Source organism: Manis pentadactyla, chromosome 1 (genome assembly GCF_030020395.1).
Source record: "Manis pentadactyla isolate mManPen7 chromosome 1, mManPen7.hap1, whole genome shotgun sequence".
Classification (NCBI taxonomy): domain Eukaryota; kingdom Metazoa; phylum Chordata; class Mammalia; order Pholidota; family Manidae; genus Manis; species Manis pentadactyla.
In genome coordinates this window covers 196195411-196218143 of record NC_080019.1, presented here as the reverse complement: position 1 = coordinate 196218143, position 22733 = coordinate 196195411, and the positions used below count along the sequence as shown (strand labels likewise).

The window sequence follows — 22733 nt, the reverse complement described above, 5'->3', positions numbered from 1 at the left end:
AGTCAGCAGGCAGCCCGACACCCTGGCAGCGGGAGCCGAGGCCCCCGAGGGCCGGGTGAGAGGACTCGCTGTGCACAGGACACCCGGAGCGGTGCACTGACCACCCACCTGACTCGCCCACAGGGGTCAGGGGACAGCAGCGCACACAGCTCTGCGGAGGAAGCCCCAGGCATCACCCTGCTCTCCCGCAGCCAAGGCCACCATCCCTCCATCAGCCTTCAGACAGGTATGGCAGCTGCAGGGGCTGACCTGGCTGGCTGGGGGCCCCCAGAGCTCCCTACTGCCCCCTCCCCCACCCCAAAGCAGTGTGAGCCACGTCACTAGGACAGTGTCCTCTCCAGATGGCCTTTGGGACTGGTTTCTTCTTCCTGCACTGGACACCACTTCCGTTCTGAGAACCACTGGTGGTTTCTGGTCTGCAGGGAACCCCCTTGTTCCCACTGACAAAGCCAACAGCTCCCCAGGACTCCAGCAGTCACAGCCATAGGGAAGGAGTGTGTGGGGACACGGCTGGGCTCCTGGAACCAGAAGGAGGAGCCCTGAGCGGGGCCCCCAGCCTGGAGTGGACCCTGCAGGCACCATGTCTCCTGTCGCCCACGGGTGCAGGATGGGCACTTCTGCACACTAGTGACAGCCACTCTGTGCCAGCCACCAGGACAGCTGGGACGGGCAGCTTCCCTCCAGGAGGCTGACTGTAAGTTCCCTCTAGAGGATGCAGAGCTGTGTGCCAACAGCATGCCCAGGGACTGCTCTAGGCCAAAGGCAGGGTCATGCGATCAGGGTCAGAGGGCAAAGGACATCTGGAGGCAAAGGAGACATGCTCTCCACAGCAGAGGCTCTCTCTTTCTGCCCAGCCTCCCTTGAATGGGGGCAAAGGGGTGCAGGGGCTGTAATCCAGCCCTAGCCAAAGAGATGTACCTGGACATTGCTGGGTGGGTCTCTGAGGAAAGCCTTTGAAAACAGCAGGGTAAGCCCCTATTCTTCTTGCCTTTTGCCCTCTGTCTTTCCCCCTTTTCCTGCCTGGAATGTCAATGTGATGGCCAGGGCACTAGCAGCTGTTTTAGCATGAGAATAAGTGAAAGACAGTGGAGTCCTGGGTGGCTGATGGCATCCTGGACATTCAGACTGCCTGCTTCTGGACTGTTCTTGTGAGAGAGACAACCCCATACCATTTTAAACATAATCAACCACCAAGACTTGGGTTTTGTGTCATTAGCAGCTTGTAGTACAAACTAGCAGATGAACAACAGCCCCCTCTCCTCCTCCTGACCCTCAGCTAGACGATGCACAGTAATCCTGGGTCTGCCCCTACCCACCCTCCGGTGTACCACCCAGCCTGCTGCCTCCAGACCGCACCCGGCAGATGCAGGGCTGGGACCATAAATACGGCCTCTATACCACCCTGGCACGGAGCCAGCACCCTCCTTGCTCATGCTTGCTGTGGTCCCCACCTTCCCATGTGGACTCCCCTCCTTCTCCGTGTTCCCACCCCTTCTGAAGGCATCCCCTGGTCCGCAGACCTCCTGTGCACCCCAGGCAGCCTGGCCGAGCTTCCAGGGAACAGCTGTACCTGCCCCTGCCAACCGAGCTTCCGGTGGGGAGGGTCTCTCTGTGCAGCAGATTGGGGCACAGGGTCCGAGGATTAGGGCAGAAATACTGGGAGGAATGAATGAGAGGGAGCTGGAGGTGGCCCGTCAGGCGGCAAGCCCGAGAGCACAGGGCACATCAGTCTGGGGGACAGGGGCTTGGATTGGCGACTGGGCCAGGTCCCATCAACCTGGGTGGGGGCATCCGTTCCCCCAGGAGCCCTGCAGCCAGGGGTCTGACCAGGGCTGGCTCTCTAATTACACACTGTCATGTAATTAGAATCTGCTCCCAGCCTAGGGGCCACCTGAGGTGGGAATAATTACCACTGTGCTAGAAACCCTGATGCCAAAGTGGGAGAAGGGCACTGGCTGCCCACGAGGGCGAGGAGCAGAGGGGCCTGGCCCAGCCCTGTGGCTTGCCTGGTGCTGACCTGAACCTAGGGCAGATGCCAAGTGCCTAAGTGGGGGCCACAGGGGGAGCAGCCAGCTCCCCATTCCCAAGGGTGTCAGCAGGAAAAGCTCCTGACGGCCCCCAGCTCCCAGCCTGGAGGTCGGGGTGGGGGGTTCCCTCTCCAGGCTTCAGTTTCCCCTCCAGGTGACCCCCAGGGCCTTCTCTCTAGGTGTCAGGCACCAGAGGAAGAGAAAGGACAAGGCCCCAGCCCTGGCAGGAGTCCTGAGGCAAGAAACATGTGAATTCAGAAATACAAGTAACCATGATTACTTTCCAAGATTCTTGAAGATTTCCCACTACTGAGAGGGACTAACACAAGCCACTATTGGAAATTTGCCAATAATCCCATTTTCACATCCACTGTCTGATCCCTTTTGGAAGGAACACACAGTAAGCCTGTGACTTTAAATGGCGAGGTCCTCCGCACAGACCTGCAAGCTTCAGGTCCAGGAGCACAGGACTAGCCTGGGGAGCATGACGGCAGGGCAGCGGAAGGCCGGCGTCTCGCTATCTCTGCCAGCCGGCGGGTCCTCACCATGCCCTGGAAGCACATGCTTTTAGCAGCCCTGGAAAACCCTGATCACTGGGCAGCGGCCAAGAACCCATCAGAGGCATGCAGGGGCCGGGCGCCAGCACACTACGCCAGCCCAGGCCGCTGTCACCGGTGTCATCGCCGCACGAGGAACACTCCAGAAGCAGCAGGCCTGTTGTTTGTACCAGCGGCACAGGACCCTGACAGCCAGTGATACAGCCCAGCCACTGGCCTCCCTCTTTGTCCAAGGCGAGTCTGCTGACACCCAATTCCCTGAAGCGCAGATAGGGTCCGAGGCCCTCTGAGGACTGGGCATGTAGGGGCTTCAGGGCCTGGCTCGGGTGCCGGGCAGGTGGCCCTGTGTGAACCTGGTGCAGGCACCGGACCCTGTGCAGACAGGCATGATCATTAGCCCAGTGAGCAGACTCATCCGGCCCTGGGCCTGCTTCTGAGCTCAGGCTTCCACGATACATCCAACCCCAGGGCCTGACTGTTCTACAGCGGGGGCCCTGAGGTGGCACTTGCTCCCGATTCTGCCCTGAGCCCCCCTTGCAGGGGCCCAGCCACAGTCCCCTAGGGGGGGCCTGCAGCCTGGCAGACCAGCAGGGAAAGGAAGCAAGCAGAGGGGACAGAGGAGGGGCACTTGCTGGGGGTGTTTCCAAGTGGCACTGCAGAATGGCCCTCTCCCCCCACACCGTGTGCCCTCGAGGCCAGCCAGCACGAGCCTGGGTTTGGTCTCCTGGGCGCGCCCAGGCCTCTGCTCCCTGACTTCCCTTTACACTGACCACATCCCTATGCTGTCTGCAGTTCTGCGTCGGCCCTCAGGGGCCTGCATCCCTGTGGGGAAGGGAAAGCTGAACCAGGGGCACACAGGGCAGGCCAGGCAGGGGGTTGGAGACAATTCGGGGAGGACCGCCAGGCCCCACCATGATGATGGTCCAGCCGGGGTCCTGTATGTCCCAGGGCTGCCCCAGGCCTTCTCTCCGTCCCAGCCCTCGGCATGCCCCCCGCCTCACGCCCAGCTCTGCGTGGAGACTAGTTGTCCCTCTTCCCTGCTTGCTGCCCCACCTCACGAGGGGTGGTGCATACTGTGAATGTGCACTCTCTACTCACCTGCGGGCCTCTAACACTCCTGATGCCTGGACCACCCCCGGTCCAAGTCCGTCTGCAAAGATCAGTGTCCACTGGGACCTGAGATGTGACCATGGTTTACATGGGGTTTCTGTGGGGGGATGTGGTTGGGACATAATGGAGGGGGGCCCTACCCTGGCGTCCTCCTGTGAGGGCAGAGGCAGGCAGGAGGGAGGCAGCCGACCACATCAGAGCTGTGGAGGCTGTGGCCCTGCCCAACTGGACAGAACATACTCCTACTGTCTGAAGCCACCTGTGTGGGAGTGCCACCCCAGGGAACACGTTCGGTGGGTCTGTCAGCCAAGAGGAGCCCAGCGGGCACCCACCTGCAGAGAAAAGGCCGCACATGTGGGGAAGTGTTTGCAGAGTAGTGACAGGTACGACAGGACACACCCCCCAAATGGACTGTGCGCACAGCAAGGAGGACCCAAGAAGAGGCAGGCCCAGGGGCGCTACAGAGCGTGAGACAGGGTCTGACATCTGCCCAGGAGCTGGGGGTTTAACGGTGCCTCAGTCCCCAACCAGGGAACCTTGGAGTGTGCCCAAGGGCCCTACAGGAGACCACCTGCAGGGGAGGGGCAGGCACAGGGCCCTGGGTTCTTGGGGGCTCGCCTGAGCTGGTCTTGTCTGGGCATGCAGACCCTGCTCCTAGGGCCTGGCACTTGCTGATCCTCCAGCCGCACATCCCCTGCCCACTGCCCTCCTCCTCACAGGCACGCAGTACGTTGTGTGGGCCCCGTGCCTGAGTGGACATGGAAAACGGGGACCCCAGCCCAGTTCTTCTGGGGCCCACAGAGCACCAAGGCAGGGACTGCCGTCCCCAACCAGAACTCCTCCAAGGGTCCCACAGGGTGGGGGAGCCACCCAGCCCTGGGAGGCTCTCACTGCCCTGCCTCCCTTTCAGAGCAGGAGCGCCAACTGAGCGCTCCAGGGTTTAAAAGTTATTCAACTTCATCACCTCATGTACCACAAAATGATTGCCCACTCCCTCTGCTAAGGTGGAAAAGACGAGCCCACACAAGTAGGGACGTTCCCACAGCCACTCCCCTTCCTCTTGGGTTGGGACCCATGCAGAGCACCCCCGTGCAGCCCAGGAGGCCCCTCAGCCCCACGCAGAGATCTGCACCCCCCGCCGCCAAGCTCGCAATCCCGCCACGGCCCGGGCGAACGACAGCTCATCCGAGCAGTGGCCATGTGGTTCTCTGCTCTGAGGGTGACAGTCCCCACATAGGCCAGTCCTGAGGCCCCCCCACCCTGACACCTCCTGGGTCTGCCTTCCAGGGCACTGCCCTCTGTGACAGCAGCTCCCGGTGGGTCACACTGCAGTGGCTGGAGGACCAGGACGCCAGGTGCGTGATAAAGGCACAGTCACATTTATTAGGCAAAACAATACAGAAAAGTGTGACAAAGACCGAGCGGCCCGCACCACCTCCCAGGCAGCCAGCAGCGCTCCCACACACCCTGCCTTCTCTCCCAGCACTTACTTTATTGCACAAGTGGGTGTGTCACAAATACTGCTCTTCAAACTGCTCCTGTCACATAGCCTGTTTCTGGGCCCAGAGCTGCTGTGGGGGCCCTTGGCTTTGGAGGCACATGCCCACCTCTCCCCTGTAGGACGCAGGCTTTGAGTCCCTGCCAGGCACAAACCCCGATTCCCTCTCCTGGGAAGAGCCCAGGCCAGGCCTCGGGGGCTGGGAAAGTACCCTCCACGTTCCACATCCTCAGATCAAGGGTTGAAGTCAGTTCTGCAATCCAATCACGAGACCCCAGGGCTTCTAACAACACGGCTGCTCCCAGGGTCCTGCCCTGCTCACCACACGGTGACAGCGGGAGAGGACCTGGCTGGAAGCCACAGGGAGCCAGGGCAGGGGGCCCAGGTGAGAAGGCAGGCAGGCCTCGGGCCTCCACCGGCCCTTTGGAGCAGGCGAGGCAGCAAGCAGCCACAGAACCCAACAGAGCGGCATCCCCTGGTAGCAGGGTGTCCCGGGCCCTCACAGCCCGCTTAGCCACCATCCTGCTGTGGGGAGCAGGGCCAGTGTCCCATGCTGGCCAGCCTTGGGAAGGGCAGTGGCAGGTTGGGAGTCCACGGGACGGCCGAGACACAGAAGGAAGCGGCTATGACCCACGCCTGAGCTCATGCAGATTTATTGTCCCCACCCACCTCCCAATGGGGGGAGGAGCACCATGGGGGGGCAGTCCGCCAGGCTCAAGGTGACATGGCGAAAAGCAGGACTCTCTGGGCACCTCCGTGCACACGCCCGCCGAGCCCAGCACACCCGGGCTGGTCAGAGCTGGCAGTCCTGCCGCATCTGCTGGGCCAGCTGCTGCCCGATGGCCAGCAGGGGGCTGGCTCTGTAGGCCGGGCTGGCCAGCAACTCCTGAAAGCGGGTCCTTTCTTCCTCGCTGAAAGAGTCCAGGTCAGAGCAGGTCAGCAAGCCCCACGCCCTCCACGGGAGGCCAGAGCGAGCATCAGCAACCCCAGGACCTGCCTCAGCTCAGCCAGCCCACACACAGGCCCCTCAGCACAGGCCAGGGGTTACCATGGGATCAAGTGGCAGGGCCTGAGGGGTCCCCGTGGGGAAGGGGGGGCTGGAACAGGGATGGGGCTGAGAGAGGCAGGGGCTCTGTGAAATTCTGCCCAGACCTTCTCCATCCGGGGCAGGGGGCTGCCTTGCTGGGTCAGGCGGAGGAGGGACAAGGAGGGTCTGAGGGCTGACTGGGGACAGTGGGCAGCAGGGCCACCTCAAGGTCACACACACCTCGGGCCAGCCCACAACCTTGACGGGGGGCTACTAAAGGCAGGAGGCTGAGAAGCATGGGGGACGGCAGCCCACACGTGCCGGGCAGACTGGCGGCCTCATCAGAGAAGACACTCTGCAGACGCAGACGCAGTACTGCAGAACAGGCGGGCGGGAAGCTGCACCCCACGTGTCCTAAGGCCCGCCCACTCACCAGGGGGCCCTGACGGGGAGGCAGGAAGACATCCTCGGACCCTCTCCTCCTGCAGGAGCCCCGAGCCAAGGTCACCGGGCGGCTGCCCGTTCCCAGCCAGTGGAGGGGGTCACCCTGCCTCTCAGAAGCACGGGGGTCGGCCTGCACTCCATAGGCCCTGCAACTGGCCATGGCCACCCGCGCCTCGGCTGGGTGCCCCCGGGGAATAACACCTCTGCCCCAGACACTAAGGGGATTGGTCAGAAACCAGCACAGCAGCTCCAGGCCTACAGGGCACCCTGTCAAGAAGGGAGATGGGCAGGGACAGCCTACCCTCGGGGTGGGTGAGTGGGGTGGGAGCAGAGCTCGTGCTCTGCTCCTGCTTGCATGACCCCAGCCAAGGTCACAGCACAGTGGGCCCAGCTTTCTTGGCTGCTGATGGGGAGACAACTCCATTGGGCAAGGGGGGCCCACACCAGCCCCCAAGAAGGACCTGGGTCCCAAGAGGTGGCATCAGCCCTCATTTGGCAGCACCTGCCCCTCGCCTCCCCAGGGGGGTGGGGAAGGGGCTGTGTGGCCCTGCTGCAAGCAGGCTCCTCATGCCAACAAAAGGGGGCTGCCAGTGATGCCCCACACTGCCCCGGCGCCTGAAGGGCCTGGGGTTTGGGGACTTTGCCAGGCGCCTGACAGTCCTGGGGGTGGGGTGGACGGATGGCGGCAGACTATACTCACAGAAGCTGGAGCCTCTGGGCTGCGCTCATGCGGCTCCACTCGGCTGGCCGGGGCCTGCTGCTTGCCCTGCCGGACACACAGACGCTGAGTCAGTGCGGCCACCTGCCCTGCACCTCTGCCAACTGCACTGAACCCAGAGGTCACCAACCCCAGAGGGCTCCTGGGTCACTTGGGACAGCGTGCTCCCCACTGTGGGTGGGAGCACACATGGCCTCACAGGCCCCATGTGGTGGGAGCATGACCCCGACAGGAGGGCAGGGCAGGAAGGCCACCGAGCACAGGGCATGCACCCAAGCTGAGCCTCAGTGGGGAGCTCGTCCCTCACACACGCCTCAGTCAGAGATGAATGAACGGCATTTCTGAAGACCCACTTACCCCTCCCCACTGACTGGCCTGGGCTTCTGCTCTCAGCTCAGTCCTTCTGTCCCATGCAGGCTCCCGTCTCTGACACCCCATCTGCGGCCTCTCCCAGGTCAGCCTCGGCCTCAGGATATGGCTGTGCTGCCTCTCCCATGGTTGACCCCTCTCCCTGTGTGCACCCCGAGCAGGTCCCTTGAAGAACTGCTTCCCTCTGGCCAGTGCCCCCAGGGGGCGGCCGCATGCTGGGAGGTCAGGGGGCTGGGGCTTGGATCCCTGTCCAGTCTATACAAAGGCAAATGGGCAGAGGCCTCCACAGCCCCTCCACTGACAGCTGAGTGTCCCAAGGCCACATCCAGGAGACCCCTGAGCATGCAGGGACTGTCATGAGCCCCAGCCAGCTGCAGGCAGTCTGTGAGATCTGGGAGGCTGCGCCAGTACGTAGTGCCCTCAGCCCTAGCTACCGGCCCAGGTGTGCTCCAAGTGTCCACTCCAAGGCCACCAGGCAACACGGAGTGCCAGTAGCAGTGACCCAGTAGCCAGCAGCATGCGGCGCCTGCCTCGTTCATCAGGCGGAATACAGCTGTCACTGGGACGTGCATGCACACAGACCTCAGGACTCCAACCTCTTCCAGACAAGCACAGCCCGCTGGCCGCACCCTTGTTACTCGCTGTCTCCGGGCAGCCATGCTGTGGGGTCTGTGCTGTGCAGCTCACCCTGAGGGAGCCTGAGATTTGGAATGGACTAGGAGGGGCCCAGGGCCTGGGTTGGGATGTCTGAGAGGGCAACTGGGGTCTGACTGTCCAGGGCCACAAGGCTGTCCACACACATCCCAGCCAACCCAACTCCAGGCCAGGCCTGGGGGGCGGCAACAGATTCGGGTCAGCTGCGCCATCTGTCCCCCTGCCTGAAGTCACCCCTTGCTGGGACCTGCCTGAATGGCACTTCTCCCTGGCTACAAGAAATCCTGTCCAGGCAAAGGCATGGATGAGCCAAACACCGCATGTCACGAGCATTCAGGGGCTGAGCCTGCTCTGCGAGCTGCAAGACAAAGGGACCCCGGCCTGGTGAAATGAGGCCAGTTGGGGAAAGATGGCCTGGAGGCTCAACAGGGCACGGAAGTGGTGTAAAGAGACCAAAATCCACACACCCTGGTGACAGAGCCTGAGGCTAGCCCTCCTGCCATCCACAATGCGGAGAGGGGGCAGAAAACTGTGCGAGTGCACCCCGCTGGCAATACTCCTGCATGGTCCGCACGTGGCCATCGGGAACCCCACTGTCCTGCCTCCGTGGGGAGGCGTGGCCAGAACCCTGCATAGGGACCCTGGGGTCTTGTCCCTTGGCTGACCTTAACCTGTACCCTTCCGCCATGACAACCCAATGAGGGATGTAAAACCTTCTGTGAGCTCCGTGTGTCCTTCTAGAAAATTAGCAGACCTAACAGTGGCCTTGGGGACCCGCACACTTGCCACCTCAACACAGGTGAGGATGGTCTTATAACCATGGCAGGAGCACACCCTGGTCAGTGTGCACACATTGGCTGAGGGCTCCCAGTCCACAGTCAGCACACTGAGCACAGGTGCAGCACCCACCCTCCCATGAGGGGCCAGGGCCACCAGGGAGTGCCCAGGATGGGCCACAGCACCTGGCATAGCCAGAAGGAAGGAAGGGCTCAGAAACACGGCACTGCCCACCACGGATGGGCTGTCAGAGGGACACGGCCCCCTGGAAGCAGCTCCCCGAGGCCGGAGCAGAATGGTGGCTGGAGTGGAGCCCAAAGCACAAGGAGGCCCCCATGAGCCCACACAGACATCAGTGGCTGGGACGCAAGCAGGGACAAGAAGGAGCCTCTGCAGGGGAGCTCCAGGCCGCTGTGTGGCTGCCTCGTCCCCAGGGAGGGGGGCACCCCTCAGGTGTGGGCAAGGAGGGCTCCCTTCCCCGAGGACAGATGGGGACCAGGCTGGAAAAGCCCCGCTAGGCGGCACGGCTGATGCCCAGGCGAGGCCAGGCTGGGCACGCGCTGGCACCGGGCAGAGGGACAGCCCCCTCTATGGTCTTCTCCCAGCACCGTGACCCAGTCCAGTCATGAGAAGTCCCCAGGCCGTGCCAGCTGGGGACAGCCTGCAGATGCCTGCCCGGCGCCCCTCAGTGCCATCAGGGTCATCAAAGCCGAGGGAAATCAGAGGAGGCCTGACGGGCATGACAGCCAAACACACGGTGTCGGGATGGGGTCCGGGACAGAAAGAGGGCGTCGGGGAAAGCTGGGAGACGGGCTGAATGGCCATGTCAGCACCAGTCCCTGAGCTGTGCTGAAGTGCCACACTTGCGTAGGATGTCATGATGTGTGAAGTGTGTGGGCCTCTCGGGACCGTCATCCCTCTGTAAACCTGTGACTGTTCTAAAATAACGTTTATTCAAACCAACAGTCCCCTAGTGCCAAGCAACTGGAGTGGGGAGAGTGATCCCAGCCAATAGAAGGCCCAGTGGCTGGGAGGCCAGCCGGGAGCGCTCCTGCACCCAGAGATACCCATGGCCTCCCCGGCATGCTCAGCTCAGCACCGGGCGGCCCCAGGGCCCGCACACACTCCTCCTGGAGCTGCTGACAGGGTGTATATGCAGTTCTCTCTCCTCTGGGGGCCCCAGGAGCATTTTTCAGATGAGAAAACTAAAAGCAGGGAAAGGATTCTTGACCTGGGTCACATTTTTGTTCAAGACCCAGGATGGAATTTGCATCCCAGGCTCTGGTTCTGTCTCCAAGTCCCAACGCCAGTGGCCACTCCTCTCTGGACTGAAAGTCCTGGCTGCTTCCCCCCCCAGGGAGCCTGTCTGGGGCCGCGGCAGCTGAGTGGCCTGAGCTGGCCCATCCCTCAGGCCAGTGAAAGGCTGCTTTCTGCTTAGAGGGAAAGTCAGTAGGAGCAATAGAATATTTTTTGAAAAAGACAAAATTAGAGAGAGCACAGTAAAAGATGCAGGTAGAGTGCCGTGACAGAACAGAAAGCCCTTCTGACTCCTACAAGTTCTGAGCGAGGCCAGCCCGAGCCCAGAGCCCCTGCCAACCAGAACAGAGCGATCCAAGCTGCACACCTGTGCCAGGAGCCTCCCTGCAGGGCCAAGCCCAAGGCCTTCTCCTTTTCTAAAAAGAGCAGCCTGGGAACAGGAGGGACGCGCTTCTGTACAGCCCACATGTCCTGGGAGGCAGAAAGCACCCTGAAAGAATGCTCTGGTTTTGGAGAGAGGCCCCCGTGGCAGCAATATGGCAGGCTGCCCCCAGGGTGAGAGCAGGGCCCAGAACATCCAAGGAGCAGTGCCAGGCAGCAGCTGCCTCCAGGCTCAGGTGCTCCCCGCACAGGGCTGAGGCATGTCCCAGTGTGCCCGCCACAGTGTTCAGGTTGTCGGCCAGCAGAGGCCCCAGGGCCCCAACCTCAAGCAAGGGAGGGCCGCCTGCTCACCTGGCAGTTCAGTCCCCGAGGACAGATCTCTGGGGCACCAGCAGGGCAGACACCCCATGCCCCCCACCCCTGGCAGCTGCTGCCCTGCCCTACGCAGGGTCACGGCTGCAGCTTCTGCCCCTGGCAGCCTGGCACCCCTGAGCAGCTTTGGATGGACACTCACCCTCGGGTGTGCGGCTGCTGGCCGCCAGCCTGGGGCTCTGGCAGCTCAGGGAGGGCATCCCTCAGGGGCTGCAGGTCCCCCACCACCACCGTGGCCCTCCGCCTCCGTTCTGCCTTGCGCTTCTGCTCGGCCAGTTTTATGGCTTCAATTTCTGAGGAAGAGGGACAAGGGGTTAGCGAGAAGCCAGACCAAGGGCTGCATAAAGGAGCATGGCGGCAAACAAGGAGGCAGCCTGACAGTCCGACTCCTGGGCCCCGGGGCAGCCCGCCCTCTTGCCTGCAGGCACCCCCACCTTCCCTGCATCCACAGGCTGCCGCCCGAGCCATCTCCCTCTATCTCAGAGGACACTTTCCCATTACAGACCGAGGGCCTGAGGTTGCAGGTGAGCCTTTCGCCTGGAAGAGGCGTTGGTGGGGTTCGGCAGAGGGAGAGGGAGCAGCAGGTCCCCAGGGGGGCGTCACTCTCTCCTGGGTGTGTGCAGGAGGGAGACAGCTGGTCCCCAGGGGGAGGCTGCATCCAGACAGTGACCTGGAGGGGCGGCCAGCCCAAAGCGAGAGGGGAGGGTGCCGCAGAGGTCCCGCACAGGGGACAGGCAGCCACAGGAGGGGCCTGCGACCACCCTGGGAGGGGTCAGCCCAGGCAGCTGGGCGCAGTGCAGGTGAGGAAGACCCAGGGAGTGAGGCTGCCGGGCGCCTGCACTGGAGAAGGGGTTCAGGCAGGGCCGTGAAAGTGGTTTTCACTAAGGAATATGTTTATTTCAAAGTTGCTAATAAACACAGGCCCAAACACATCATTTCTACTGTGGGCCTAGTGGGAAGTGAGGTTCACTAGCCTGTGAGCAGGTCTTGCCCCAGGAGACAGCTGGCAGCCAGGGTTTCAACACAGTGAAAGGCGTGGCCGCAGGCTGATTTAAACTACAGAGGCACTGAATAGTTCCGCATTTGACCTTTCATTAAGAGTTTGGAGGCAAGGGCTGTGATGGGTTTAGGATGGCCAGACCTGAGCTTCCAAGCCCTCCTCACCTGCTGTGAGTAACAGGTCACAGCTGAATCGCATCTCAAAAGGTTACAAGTCACTTTCTCCACAAAGGCAGACGACTCACAGCCCAGCCCCTTCTGGAAGGCCATGTGTTGCCAGAGCGGCGTCAGCCTGGCCCACAAGTGACCCCTATGGACTCTCCCTCCCAGAGCTGGTGCTCTAAAACCAGGTCCTTCAGCGGTGTGCCCAGCCATCGCCCCTTGGGGCATCCAGAAGGGCAGTGAGGCCCGGCAGGCACAGAGCAGGCCAGGAGGACTGCAGGCCTGGATGGACAGGACAGCCCGCCAGCTGATACCAAGAGAGTGTGTGCACAGCACTGAGGCCCAAGAAGCGTGTGTGGAAAGCCAGTGGTAGGTGGTGGCACCAACAGGTGTTCTCAAAAGAACCCTTTCCAGAAACTGAAACTGCTCGTCTCCCAGTGAGGAGCCCCGGCAGGCTCTCAAGGCAAGAGGCAGGGCCTCTCCTCCTGGCCCTGGGCAGTGCTGCCCGCCCCGATGCCCCTCAGTTGCAAGAGCCTTAAGGCCCATCTGCCCTGACCACATCCCTGATCAGGAGAGCCCCGGAGGGTCCCCAGGAGCCTCTCCTCCACGGTCCTTGTGCACAGAGCCCCACAGCAGCCCCATGTCCTGCGTCATCAGGGTCTGTGAGGGGCCCTTTGATGCTTTTCATCCTGCCAGGAAGAGGGTAAACGATTGAGCTCCTCATGAAGCTGGGGGCCTCCTGCTCAGAGCTCAACCCCCTAGGTGGGCTGAGATGGCTGGGGGCAGGGGGACTCCAACATCACAGGAGCTTCCCCGGCTGGCGGACCCAGCACCAGGCTGCACGGGACCAAGGCAGGCAAAGCGGAGGCCGGTGGCTCCTGGGAAGACAGGTGCAAACAGCTACACAGGGGTCAGTGGTCAGAGCTGAGCATTTTAGATCAACAGTGCATGCGGTCAGGCTCGGGTGTATCCAAGGCACGCAAAGGCAGCTGGACACGGATACATCTGCCAGGCGGCCCCCAGCAGTGTCTGCCTAGGAGCGAGAAGCCACAGTCGCCACCAGGAGTGCCTAAAGGGAGCTGGAGGCGCCCATGTGCTCAATGAGAGTCACAGAGACCACGACCAGAAAGGAGGGAGGGATGCCCTGACGTGGACAGATTACCACCAGAAGGGTTACATTTTGTGGTAGAACATTTGACACTCAAACACAAAGCAGAACAAGAGGCTGACGGAGACCCAAGCCAATCCCCGCGGCTGGCTCAGTACCCAGCAAGGGACGGGGCGGGACTGCGGGGCCCTGGGCTGCACACCAGCACGTGGGAGAAGCTCTTCCACTCCAACCAGTCCACAAATCCAATACCACGTCAACCTTCAACAGGATTTTTACCAGAATCTGTGAAACTAACTCTAAATCTGATTTTTTTTAAGAAGACTAAATGTGTAAAAATAGCTAAAACAATTTTGAAAAGGAACAAGCAACAGGAGAGCAGGCCTACTGGACAGTAAAGCAAACTGCAAAACAACTGAAAATCAGTGGTGTCATGGGGAGGGGTCGTCCTTTTGGGGAAAGGTGGGCCCATCCCTCCATTTCCTAAAATTAATTATGTGGGTTCCCCTAGAAATCACAGGAAAGACAGATAAGGCGAGCCCCAGACCATCCAGTTCAGAGTCCAGTGATGGGTCTGGGGGCCGCCCAGAGCTGGAGGACAGGGTGACCCAGGCAGCTGGACTCCCCAGGCCACCCCACATCAGGCAGGTGGCCGGGACCTTAGCAGCACTTCACGCACCAGGGAAGTGCGTGCATGAAGCCGAGGAGCAGACGGGGTGGCCATGGGGAGGGCTCTGCAGCAGGAGGACTGGCAGGGACAAAGGCCCTGGGGCAGCAGCAACATGTGCACAAGGGGCAGGGGTGTGAACCCACCAGCCCCAATGGGCAAGGCTTCATCTCACACACAGGGAGGGGACACACACACAATGTGTTTCTACTGCTCCAAACCCCAGCACACACGCCAGCACAAAAGCAAGTCTCTGAGTGTAAGCCTACAGCCAACCAGCAGTAAATCCTGGCCAGAAAACGGGGGCCTGGCTGGTATAGAACAAGCCCTCAACTTTGCCTTAACTTGCTACTTAAACTCCTTTATACTGTCTACCAGAGTGCAATTAAAATCTTACTTGCCCTCAGATTTGGGTGTCCTTTCATTCTGGCCAAGGAGGTGGCACCAAAGATGGAAACAATAGGGAATTGAAGAGGCCTTGGTTATGTGCCTGCAGACCCCTCACTGGACTCTGAACTGAATGGTCTGGGGCTCACCTTGCCTGTCTGTCCTGCGATTTCTAGGGGAACCCACATAATTAATTTTAGAAATGGAGGGAGGGGCCCACCTTTTCCTGGCACAGGGCTGCAGGCTGGCAGCTCTCAGCAAGGCAGACAGTCTCGCAGACCTCTCCACGGCCCCTCCCCGCCCCAGGCCACAGAGCCCACTTCCGCAGCACAGGTATGGAGGAAGGCAGAGGGGAGGCACGGCCACTGCCCTGGCCCCACCCTCCCGGCGGTCCTGAGGGGCAGGCCCTGCCACGCCCTTGTCCTGCCTGCTTCCCCACCCCCCAGGCCAGGTAGGCTGGGGCTCACCACACCTGGTTGGCTTCCCCCACAGGTGGGCACCCTGTGCACAGACAGACCCGTTCATCAGCTCCTCACCTGGCAAACTGTTCTGAGAGTGCCAGTCCAGAATGACTTGCACGCTACCATCTGTCCCCTCAAAAGCAGACTTTCAAGGCCAGCCCACTCCTGAGCAAAGGGGACAAGGAAAGGTCCCTTCCACCTACTCTGTGGTCTGGAGCAGCAGTGCAGAAGCAATGACGGTGGGGGAGCATTTTCAGGGTGGCCTGGCTGGGGGTGCACAAGGCCTCGTCCCACCCCAGCCACTCTCCTGCAAGGTTCAGCTATGAGAGATTCCCAGAGACTGATGCCCCTACATCCTAAGTGGTTTAATTCAAAACTAGCTTGAGGTACAATCAAGAAAAAGCATTTCATATGCAAATTAGGCCTCCTAAAACAACCTCACTGGCTATGGGAAGCCCAGTTCCCTGTGGCACCCAGGTGGGTTGGCACAAGCTCCCTGAAGGGAGGCAAGGGAAGTCTTCTTGTCATTCCCTCCTTCCTCCCTGCCCACATTTGCTAGTCCATAAAAAGCTGAAGGGAAATTCCTTACAAATAGGGCCTAAAACAGAACGCATGAGGGCACCTCGCTGTGCACCACTATGGCCTGGTCACTCACCCTGAACAAGGCAGGCTCACAGGATGCTGACCATGGCCCAGACCCCTAGCCCCTCAAGACTGTGAGAAATTCTGCACCAAAGGTTCAAGCCACTGCAGTAAGAAGACATGAAAACATAAAGTTTGGAAAGGAAGATGTAAAACTGTCTCTATTTTAAGAAGCATTACTACTTATGTAGAAAATTCTAAGGAATGTACAGAGTAGCTACCAGAACTAATACATGATTTCATCAAGGTCAGGGGTTACAAGATTAAAACAAAGAAAATATTTTTACACACTAGCAGAAAAGTAGAAAATGAAGCTTTTGAGAATTCTACCTACAATAGCTTCAAAAACTATAAAACAGCAATAAACTTATCAAAAAAGACCCATGTGAGCCCTCTCCTCTACAAACTACACACTGATAATAATAGAAATTAAAACCAGAAGAAATGGAGACACACATACCATGTTCACAGATTCAAAGACTCGGCATTGTTAAAATGGCAACTCCCCAGAATGATCTACAGACTCAAAGCAACTTTAGTCATTCTCCTACCAGGCTTTTTTTGGGGGGGAGGGGTCTGGTGGTCTTTAAAAAAGCGACAAGCCTATGATAAAATCTATACAGAAATGCCAAGGATCTGCAATAGCAAAGCCATCTTAGAACTGCAGAGCTGGAACAGAGGACTCCATGGTCTGACTCAGACTTGTGCTAACACCACAGCCTGTACTTGAGAAGGCACGAGAAAGGGGTCAACAGAGGTGTACCCCAAAACAGGACCTCACTTAGAAGCCATCTGATTTTTCACAAAGACTCCAAAACAACCAAACAAGGAAACACAGGTCTTTATAACACGTAGCGCTAGCACAACTGAATATCCACATAGAAGAGAAAAAGAGAACCTTAGCCACCACCTCACACCACAGACAACCATTAATTCAAGATGGATCAGAACCTGAAGATAAAAGCCGAAAGTTCAAAGATTTTAGAATAGGACAAAATCTGTATGACCTCAAATTCAGCAAAGTTTTCTTAAACAAGACACACACATTAACCATATAGGAAAAAAAAATTAGATTCCTCTAAATTAAACTTCTTTGCATCCAAAACTAAAAATTGTTAAGAAAATGAATAGGCAGGTCAGTCTGAAAGAAAATTATTTGCAAAACAAACACCTGACCAAGGACTGGTCTCCAGGAAATAAAAATTCTTGAAGCTCAATAATAAAAAGGCAAAGGGCCCCTCGAAACAGACACTCAACTGTAGACGATGCTCAAACAGGCAGTAAGTTAAGCACAGAAAATGTTCATTAGTGGCCATGAAAATTTCCAGCACAAAAAGCTACCACTTCCAGAAGAGACCAGCATCACAGAGGGCTGGCAAAGCCAGGGTGCGGCCAGAGCTCTCCCACGTTGCTGGTAGGAGAGCAAATGTATAACAACTTTAGAGGAACGTCTGGAAGTTGCTTATGAAACTAAACATACACCTGCCCTATGACCCAGCATTCCATTCCCAAGTATTTACCCAAGAGAAATGAAAACATATGTCCACAAGAAGACTTGTAAGGAATGTTCATAGCAGCCTTATTCATAGCAGCTAAAGAGAAAAACGGCCAGGTGTCCATCAACAGTGGGCCCCAAAGAGTATGTCCATATAAAGAAGCACTTCGAGCAATACAAGGGCGTGGCAGCAGCTGCATGCAGCACGGGCAAGTCTCAGAAACAGCCCACTAAGCCAAAGGATCCAGAGCCCAAAAGAGCACATCCTACATGGCACCGTTTCTATGATGTCTGGAGCAGTGAGACATGAACTATGACCCCAGAGCAGTCGGACAGTGGCGACCTCTGGGGTAGCCAAGGGTGGGAGCTGACGGAAAGGGTGGGGGCTCCCAGGGTACGCCAATGTGCTGTACCTGGAAAGGGATTTTGGTTGCACAGGTGGCACACTTAACTACCTGCATTTCATTGTATGTAAATTTTACCTCAAAATAAAAATAAAAAAGAGCCATAACCAAGCAATGAATTCCAGAAGTATTTGGGAGAAAGCGTCCTGATGTCTGCAGTTGACTCTGGAAGGCACGGTGAGGCGCAGGCTGCTGGACGGGGGGCTGATGAGCAGTCAGCGAGGACATGTTCTGTGTAAAGTCTAGGTGGTGGGACCTGCTCTTCTGTATGAAATTTTCCATAATAAAATATTAGGTAAAATCGACTTGGGAGCTGTAGTTAAGGCTATATTCAGAGGCTAACTTATAGCCCGTCATTCCCAAACAGAACAGATAAAAACACAGGGGCTAAGTACTCAGACCTAAGAAAACAAGAACAAGGTATTAAAAAAACACAAACTAAGAATTTAGAAAGCAGAGGAGCAGAACAGACAAATAACTACAAGAATTCTTAGAAGGGAAGAGATAAGCTGCCCAGAAAGTGAAGAGGCGTTACCTGAAGGACAGGGATCACGCATCAGGGGGCCGAGCCCCGTGATCTGATCATGTTAGATGCTTTCACAGGAAATGAGAGCCCGATGCTGATGGGGCAGCAAGAAAGACTGACCGCCATGGAAGGAAAGTTGAATGTCACCCAAGCACTGAGACCAGAAACATTCGGGGTCCCAGTGGTTTCCGTCAGCTTCTCCACATCCGCTTCCCGAGGGATGCTCTGCAGAACCCCACACTAGGGACCATGTAAAGGAAAATGGATGAACAGAACACTTTCTTAAGAAACATCCAAAAAGTGACAGAAAACATAAAATTAGTAATTGAGGAAGAAACTAACAAATATCTCTAAAAAATTAAAAACACACTTTCCTTACGACCTTCAAGGAAAAAATAATGTGGATCATAATTTCACTGAGACAGCATAAAAAAGAAAATATTCCAAATTAACTTAAAAAATTAACAGAATGTTAAAAAAAACAGAAAGAAAAAAATTAGAAAACAATCTTAACAAGAAAATCTTTAGAAAAATAGTAGCAAATATTCAGCATCACGGGCAGTAGCTATGTCCCGAGATATTATCGGTGGAAGGAGGGGCGGATATCCGACCGTCTGGGGCATCCGGCTGCCGGTGGGCGAGGAAACCCGCTAGGCGCCAGGCCCCGGGGCGGGCACGGCCTGAAGGACACACATCTCACAGAGAACTGTCAGGAAACTCCCGTCAAGCACGACACTCTGGTGATGACACATCTCGTCACCCAGCTTCAGGGGCCCCCCTCTTGGGAAGGAGCTAGACAGGGCCCTGCAGGCCCTGGTGTGGGAAGGCAGCGCCCCCCCTCCCGGGCCGTGTGCTGCGCACAGGCACATCACAGCCACCCAGGGCATACGCGCTGCAGGGCCTCCCCGGCCTGGGCCTCCGCCGTGCAGCGGTAGGGCAGGGCAGACTTACTCTGCAGCCACCTCTCACGCCTCAGCTTCAGCTTCTCCTTCTTGGGCAAAATGGTCTTCGCCTCGGTGCCTGAGGGCAGACAGAGAACAGGTGGGGTGAGGGGGGCATTCTCGTGCCCACGGAAGCCTGCAGATCCCGCCCCATGGGGTTTCCTTGGCTATTTACACAGATCCATGATGTCTGAGGATGCCCAGCAGGCCTTTACCAGCAGCCCTTCACCCCGACACCAGGATGGCCGTGGGGATGAGGTGCAGCATACCCATGCAGCCCAGAGGTGCCACACAGCTCACAGAGAGGAAGCACGAGCCAGCAGTGACTGGGCAGAGGCCATGAGGCCCCCAGGTCCCTGCTGCTGGGCCCCCTCAGGAGCCTGTCCTCAGCCCCACAGCATATCTGCTGACCTTTAGTCAGAAGCCCTGGGCACGTTTCCATCACAGACCCTATGAATGAGCCCCACTTCACAGAGCAGAAAGCAGAGGGTCAGAGGGGCCAAGACTTGCTCCAGGTCACCAGGACACCGTGGACGGACTGAAACAGAGCTGATGGCTGGGCCCCAGCCTCTGGTCTCCCCAGCACAGTGGTATGGGACTGAGCCCCACTGACATCACCAGCACCCCTGGGACCACACAGCTGGACAGGTGTTTGAGACACAGGATTTACAGATTTATTCCCCAAAATAAACCAGGAACCAAGGTGTAGGCACAGGTTCTACTTCACTAAGGCCAGGAAAAACAAAGCAGCACCCAGGTCTGTCGAGAGAAACACAGTGATCCCACTAAACTCGACTTCGTTTCAAAACCCAGGTAGAAGCCCAAACCCCATGACTCCACAGGAACCCAGTCCCTTTCCCATCAGCGAGCTCCTGCATGCTGTGGCCTGTGATTAAACCTCCAGACACGCCTGGAGCTGACCTACTTTCCTCCTCATCCTGGCCTCTCATCCGCCAGCAGAAGGGGGCCCTCTGACTGCAGAGCACCCTCAGCTGAGAGGTGGCAGGCTGTTCGCGAGAGAGGGAAGAGCAGGGGGCCTGCCGCACACCCCTGCTCCGCCAGCCAGCATGGTTGCCGGCCCCCCAGCGCTCCCAACACTGCACCCCAGCACAGGAGCCACAGGCACAGCACCAAGGCAGGCACCTGTGCAGCCTGGTGCAGGGGTCACAAGTCCTGGGGGCAGGGGCACAGTGTGAGAAGGGTGAGAGGCACCTGTCTGGGGGCCGTGGCTGACCCCACCCAGCAGAAGAAGGTGGGAGGGGGGCCTCCCACGGGAGCCCCCACGGACACCAGGTAGGGAGCACACCGAGGGGTCCAGGAAGACTTTCTCCCCAACACCCCACAACTTGCCATCACTCAGAAATATTTCAAAAGAACATTGTCTACAAGCTCAGGAGACTGACCCATATGTGGCAGCATCTGAATGTAAAGCAGGCGGAGCCCGACCCTTCCCAGCTCTGCCTGGGGACCTCTGCCCAACAGCCCATCTCCATGGCACCAGGGAAACAGGAACCAAACAGGCTGGCCCTGCAAGTCGGCAGAGGGCTTGGAAAGCTAAGCCCTGCCGAAGCAGCTGCAACACTAGCAGCAGGCCCTGCGGGTCCCAGAGCTTGGGTACATCTGCGGCCCGGGCAGTATGCCAGACACAAGGCCGGGCACCAGGAGCCCTGCTCACCTCGGGTCCCCGCTGTGTCCCTGCGGGTGCCCCCGTGCACCTGGAGGGCTCCAAGAGCCCAAGCCACTCGGGGCAGGCAGGGCCCCGGCTCCACGCTGAGCCCCAGCCTCTGACAAGACAGGAGAAGGAGCCCTGCTGGTCCCTGCCTTGAACCGCAGCAAGCATGCCCAACCTATGGCTGCCTGCTCAGCGCACCTCCAACAGCTACACCAGCCTCAGCAGAAAGGGCTGTGGGGTCACACAAGCAGGGTGTTTAAAAGCACCTGCACAAAACCATGCCCTGGTCCCTCCCAGAGCCACGGTCTTGGGACACCCTGACCGCCAGATCACCCGGAGTCAGCACTGCAGCCCCACTGGCCGTGGGTGAGGGGGACAAGAGGTGTCCAGCAGCATTTCTCATGATTCACAAAGTGGCAGCGATGGGTCCAGTCATCCCAGTCCGAGGGCTCAACAGGAACTCAGGGCGGGAGCAAGGAACGCCAAGTCTACAGCAGGCCCAGCCGACCCGGGCGTCCACAGGACCCAGCGAGCAGCCTGTCCTTAAGGATGAGCAGCTCTCCAGGCCTAAGATAAAAACAAGACTTAAAACAAGACGTATGCACCTTACATATTGGTTGTGGCCAAGCTATGGCAGTACCCAAGTGCCTACTGCTGGACACCTGGCTGCAGGTGTGGTGCACATACGTACAGTGGACATTACCCAGCCATAAGTAAGAAAGAAACCCTGCCCTCTGCAACATGAAGGACCCAGAGGGTGTTATACTAAATGGAATAAGTCAGAGAAAGACAAACACCATATGATGTCATTTATATGTGTAATCTAAAGGATAAAACAAGTGGACAAAACACTCAAAACAGACATAGACACAGACTGGTGGTTGCCACAGAGGAAGGAGGCAGGGGGATGGGTGTAGGTGAAGGGGATAAAGAGGTAAAACTTCCAATTATGAAACAGTCACAGGGATGGAAGTACACACAGGAAGAGAGCCGACAGTCCTGACATTTCTCTGTGCACTGACCACAGGGAGAGGGCGAGCAGCACCCATGGAGGCACGGGGCCCTCCTGGGGCGCAGGCCCCTGCTCTGGGGCTCCCCTCTGGGCACAATGTCGAGCCAGCACGAGGGGAGGGATTCTGGCCTGCCGTCCACTGCCCACCCGTGCCTCCACCGACCTGGCCCATCTCCCTGGCTGCCCCCAGGTTATCATGGGGGGGCCAGGCAGGGGGACTTCAGAAACACGGGCCCAGGGGACAGCAGGCCGCACAGCTGCACGGCACCTCTGAGGGTTCCAAGGACAGAGGCAGGGGCTCACCCTCCCAGGCTCCTCTCAGGAGAGAAAGCCAGCAGAGACCATCACAGGAGCCAAGCACCCCCTGCGCTCCGCTGCCACACAGCTCCCAAAGTGCCGCCATGTGCTCACGCCAAGGCCTGCCTCCCTCTGGTGTCTGGCAGAGGCTGGGGGCCTCAACATCTGCCTTGAGCCACCACACATGTGCCCTGCACGTGTCCCCTCCTCTCCTCCACCAGCATGGGCCCACGGAGGATGAGGAAGGGACCACTTTGGGGTTCCACACCAGATAACATGCACAGACCTTCCCCCACCCCCCGACAACGGGCAGTACCGAGCCCAAAGAGGAAGCAGCAAAGTGTCAGGGGGTCAGGCACGCACAGGGCCACGAGGCTCAGCTGTCACGGCACGTTTACACCAGTGCCTCACCTGAGGACGAGTGGGAGGGCCAATTAGCCAGAACGTGCCAGGAGGGCCTCAACCTCACAGATTCCAGGGGGAACACACACAAGTGTTTAGGCACCCAAAAGGAGATGTGCGGCTGCCAGACTCCGGACACCAAGTGCCACCAGCCTGGGACAGCACGGAAGAACCGGGGACGGGGAGGACATCACACACACACCGTGGCACACAGGCCTCAGCCTCCTCCCACCATCCCCAAGCTTCTGCCTGAAAGTCCTCGGCCGCCCTCCAGCCCCAGCCACCCACGACAAGAGTGACGAGCAGACAGCCTCGCAGAATGCTGCCCACCAGGCTCTACAAGCAGCAGAAACATGCCAAGGACCTA

General features: G+C 58.5%; 1 protein-coding gene across 2 annotated transcripts in view; it reads right to left on the bottom strand.

Annotated features, from left to right (window-relative positions):
- Positions 1-5052: 5052 nt before the first annotated feature.
- Positions 5053-22733, bottom strand: part of SLX9 (SLX9 ribosome biogenesis factor) — a 29029-nt gene continuing 11348 nt past the window's right edge. The window contains exons 3-6 of one of the 2 annotated variants that reach the window (XM_036912080.2): positions 18994-19062; positions 11334-11484; positions 7364-7429; positions 5053-6103 (exon numbers count right to left, since the gene is read on the bottom strand). In XM_036912080.2, the coding sequence (XP_036767975.1) occupies positions 5986-6103; positions 7364-7429; positions 11334-11484; positions 18994-19062 (404 nt within the window). In that variant the 3' untranslated portion in view covers positions 5053-5985. Of the gene's footprint in view, positions 6104-6945; positions 7064-7363; positions 7430-11333; positions 11485-18993; positions 19063-22733 lie in introns of those variants that run through there. The other variant, XM_057505357.1, reaches the window with a different exon arrangement.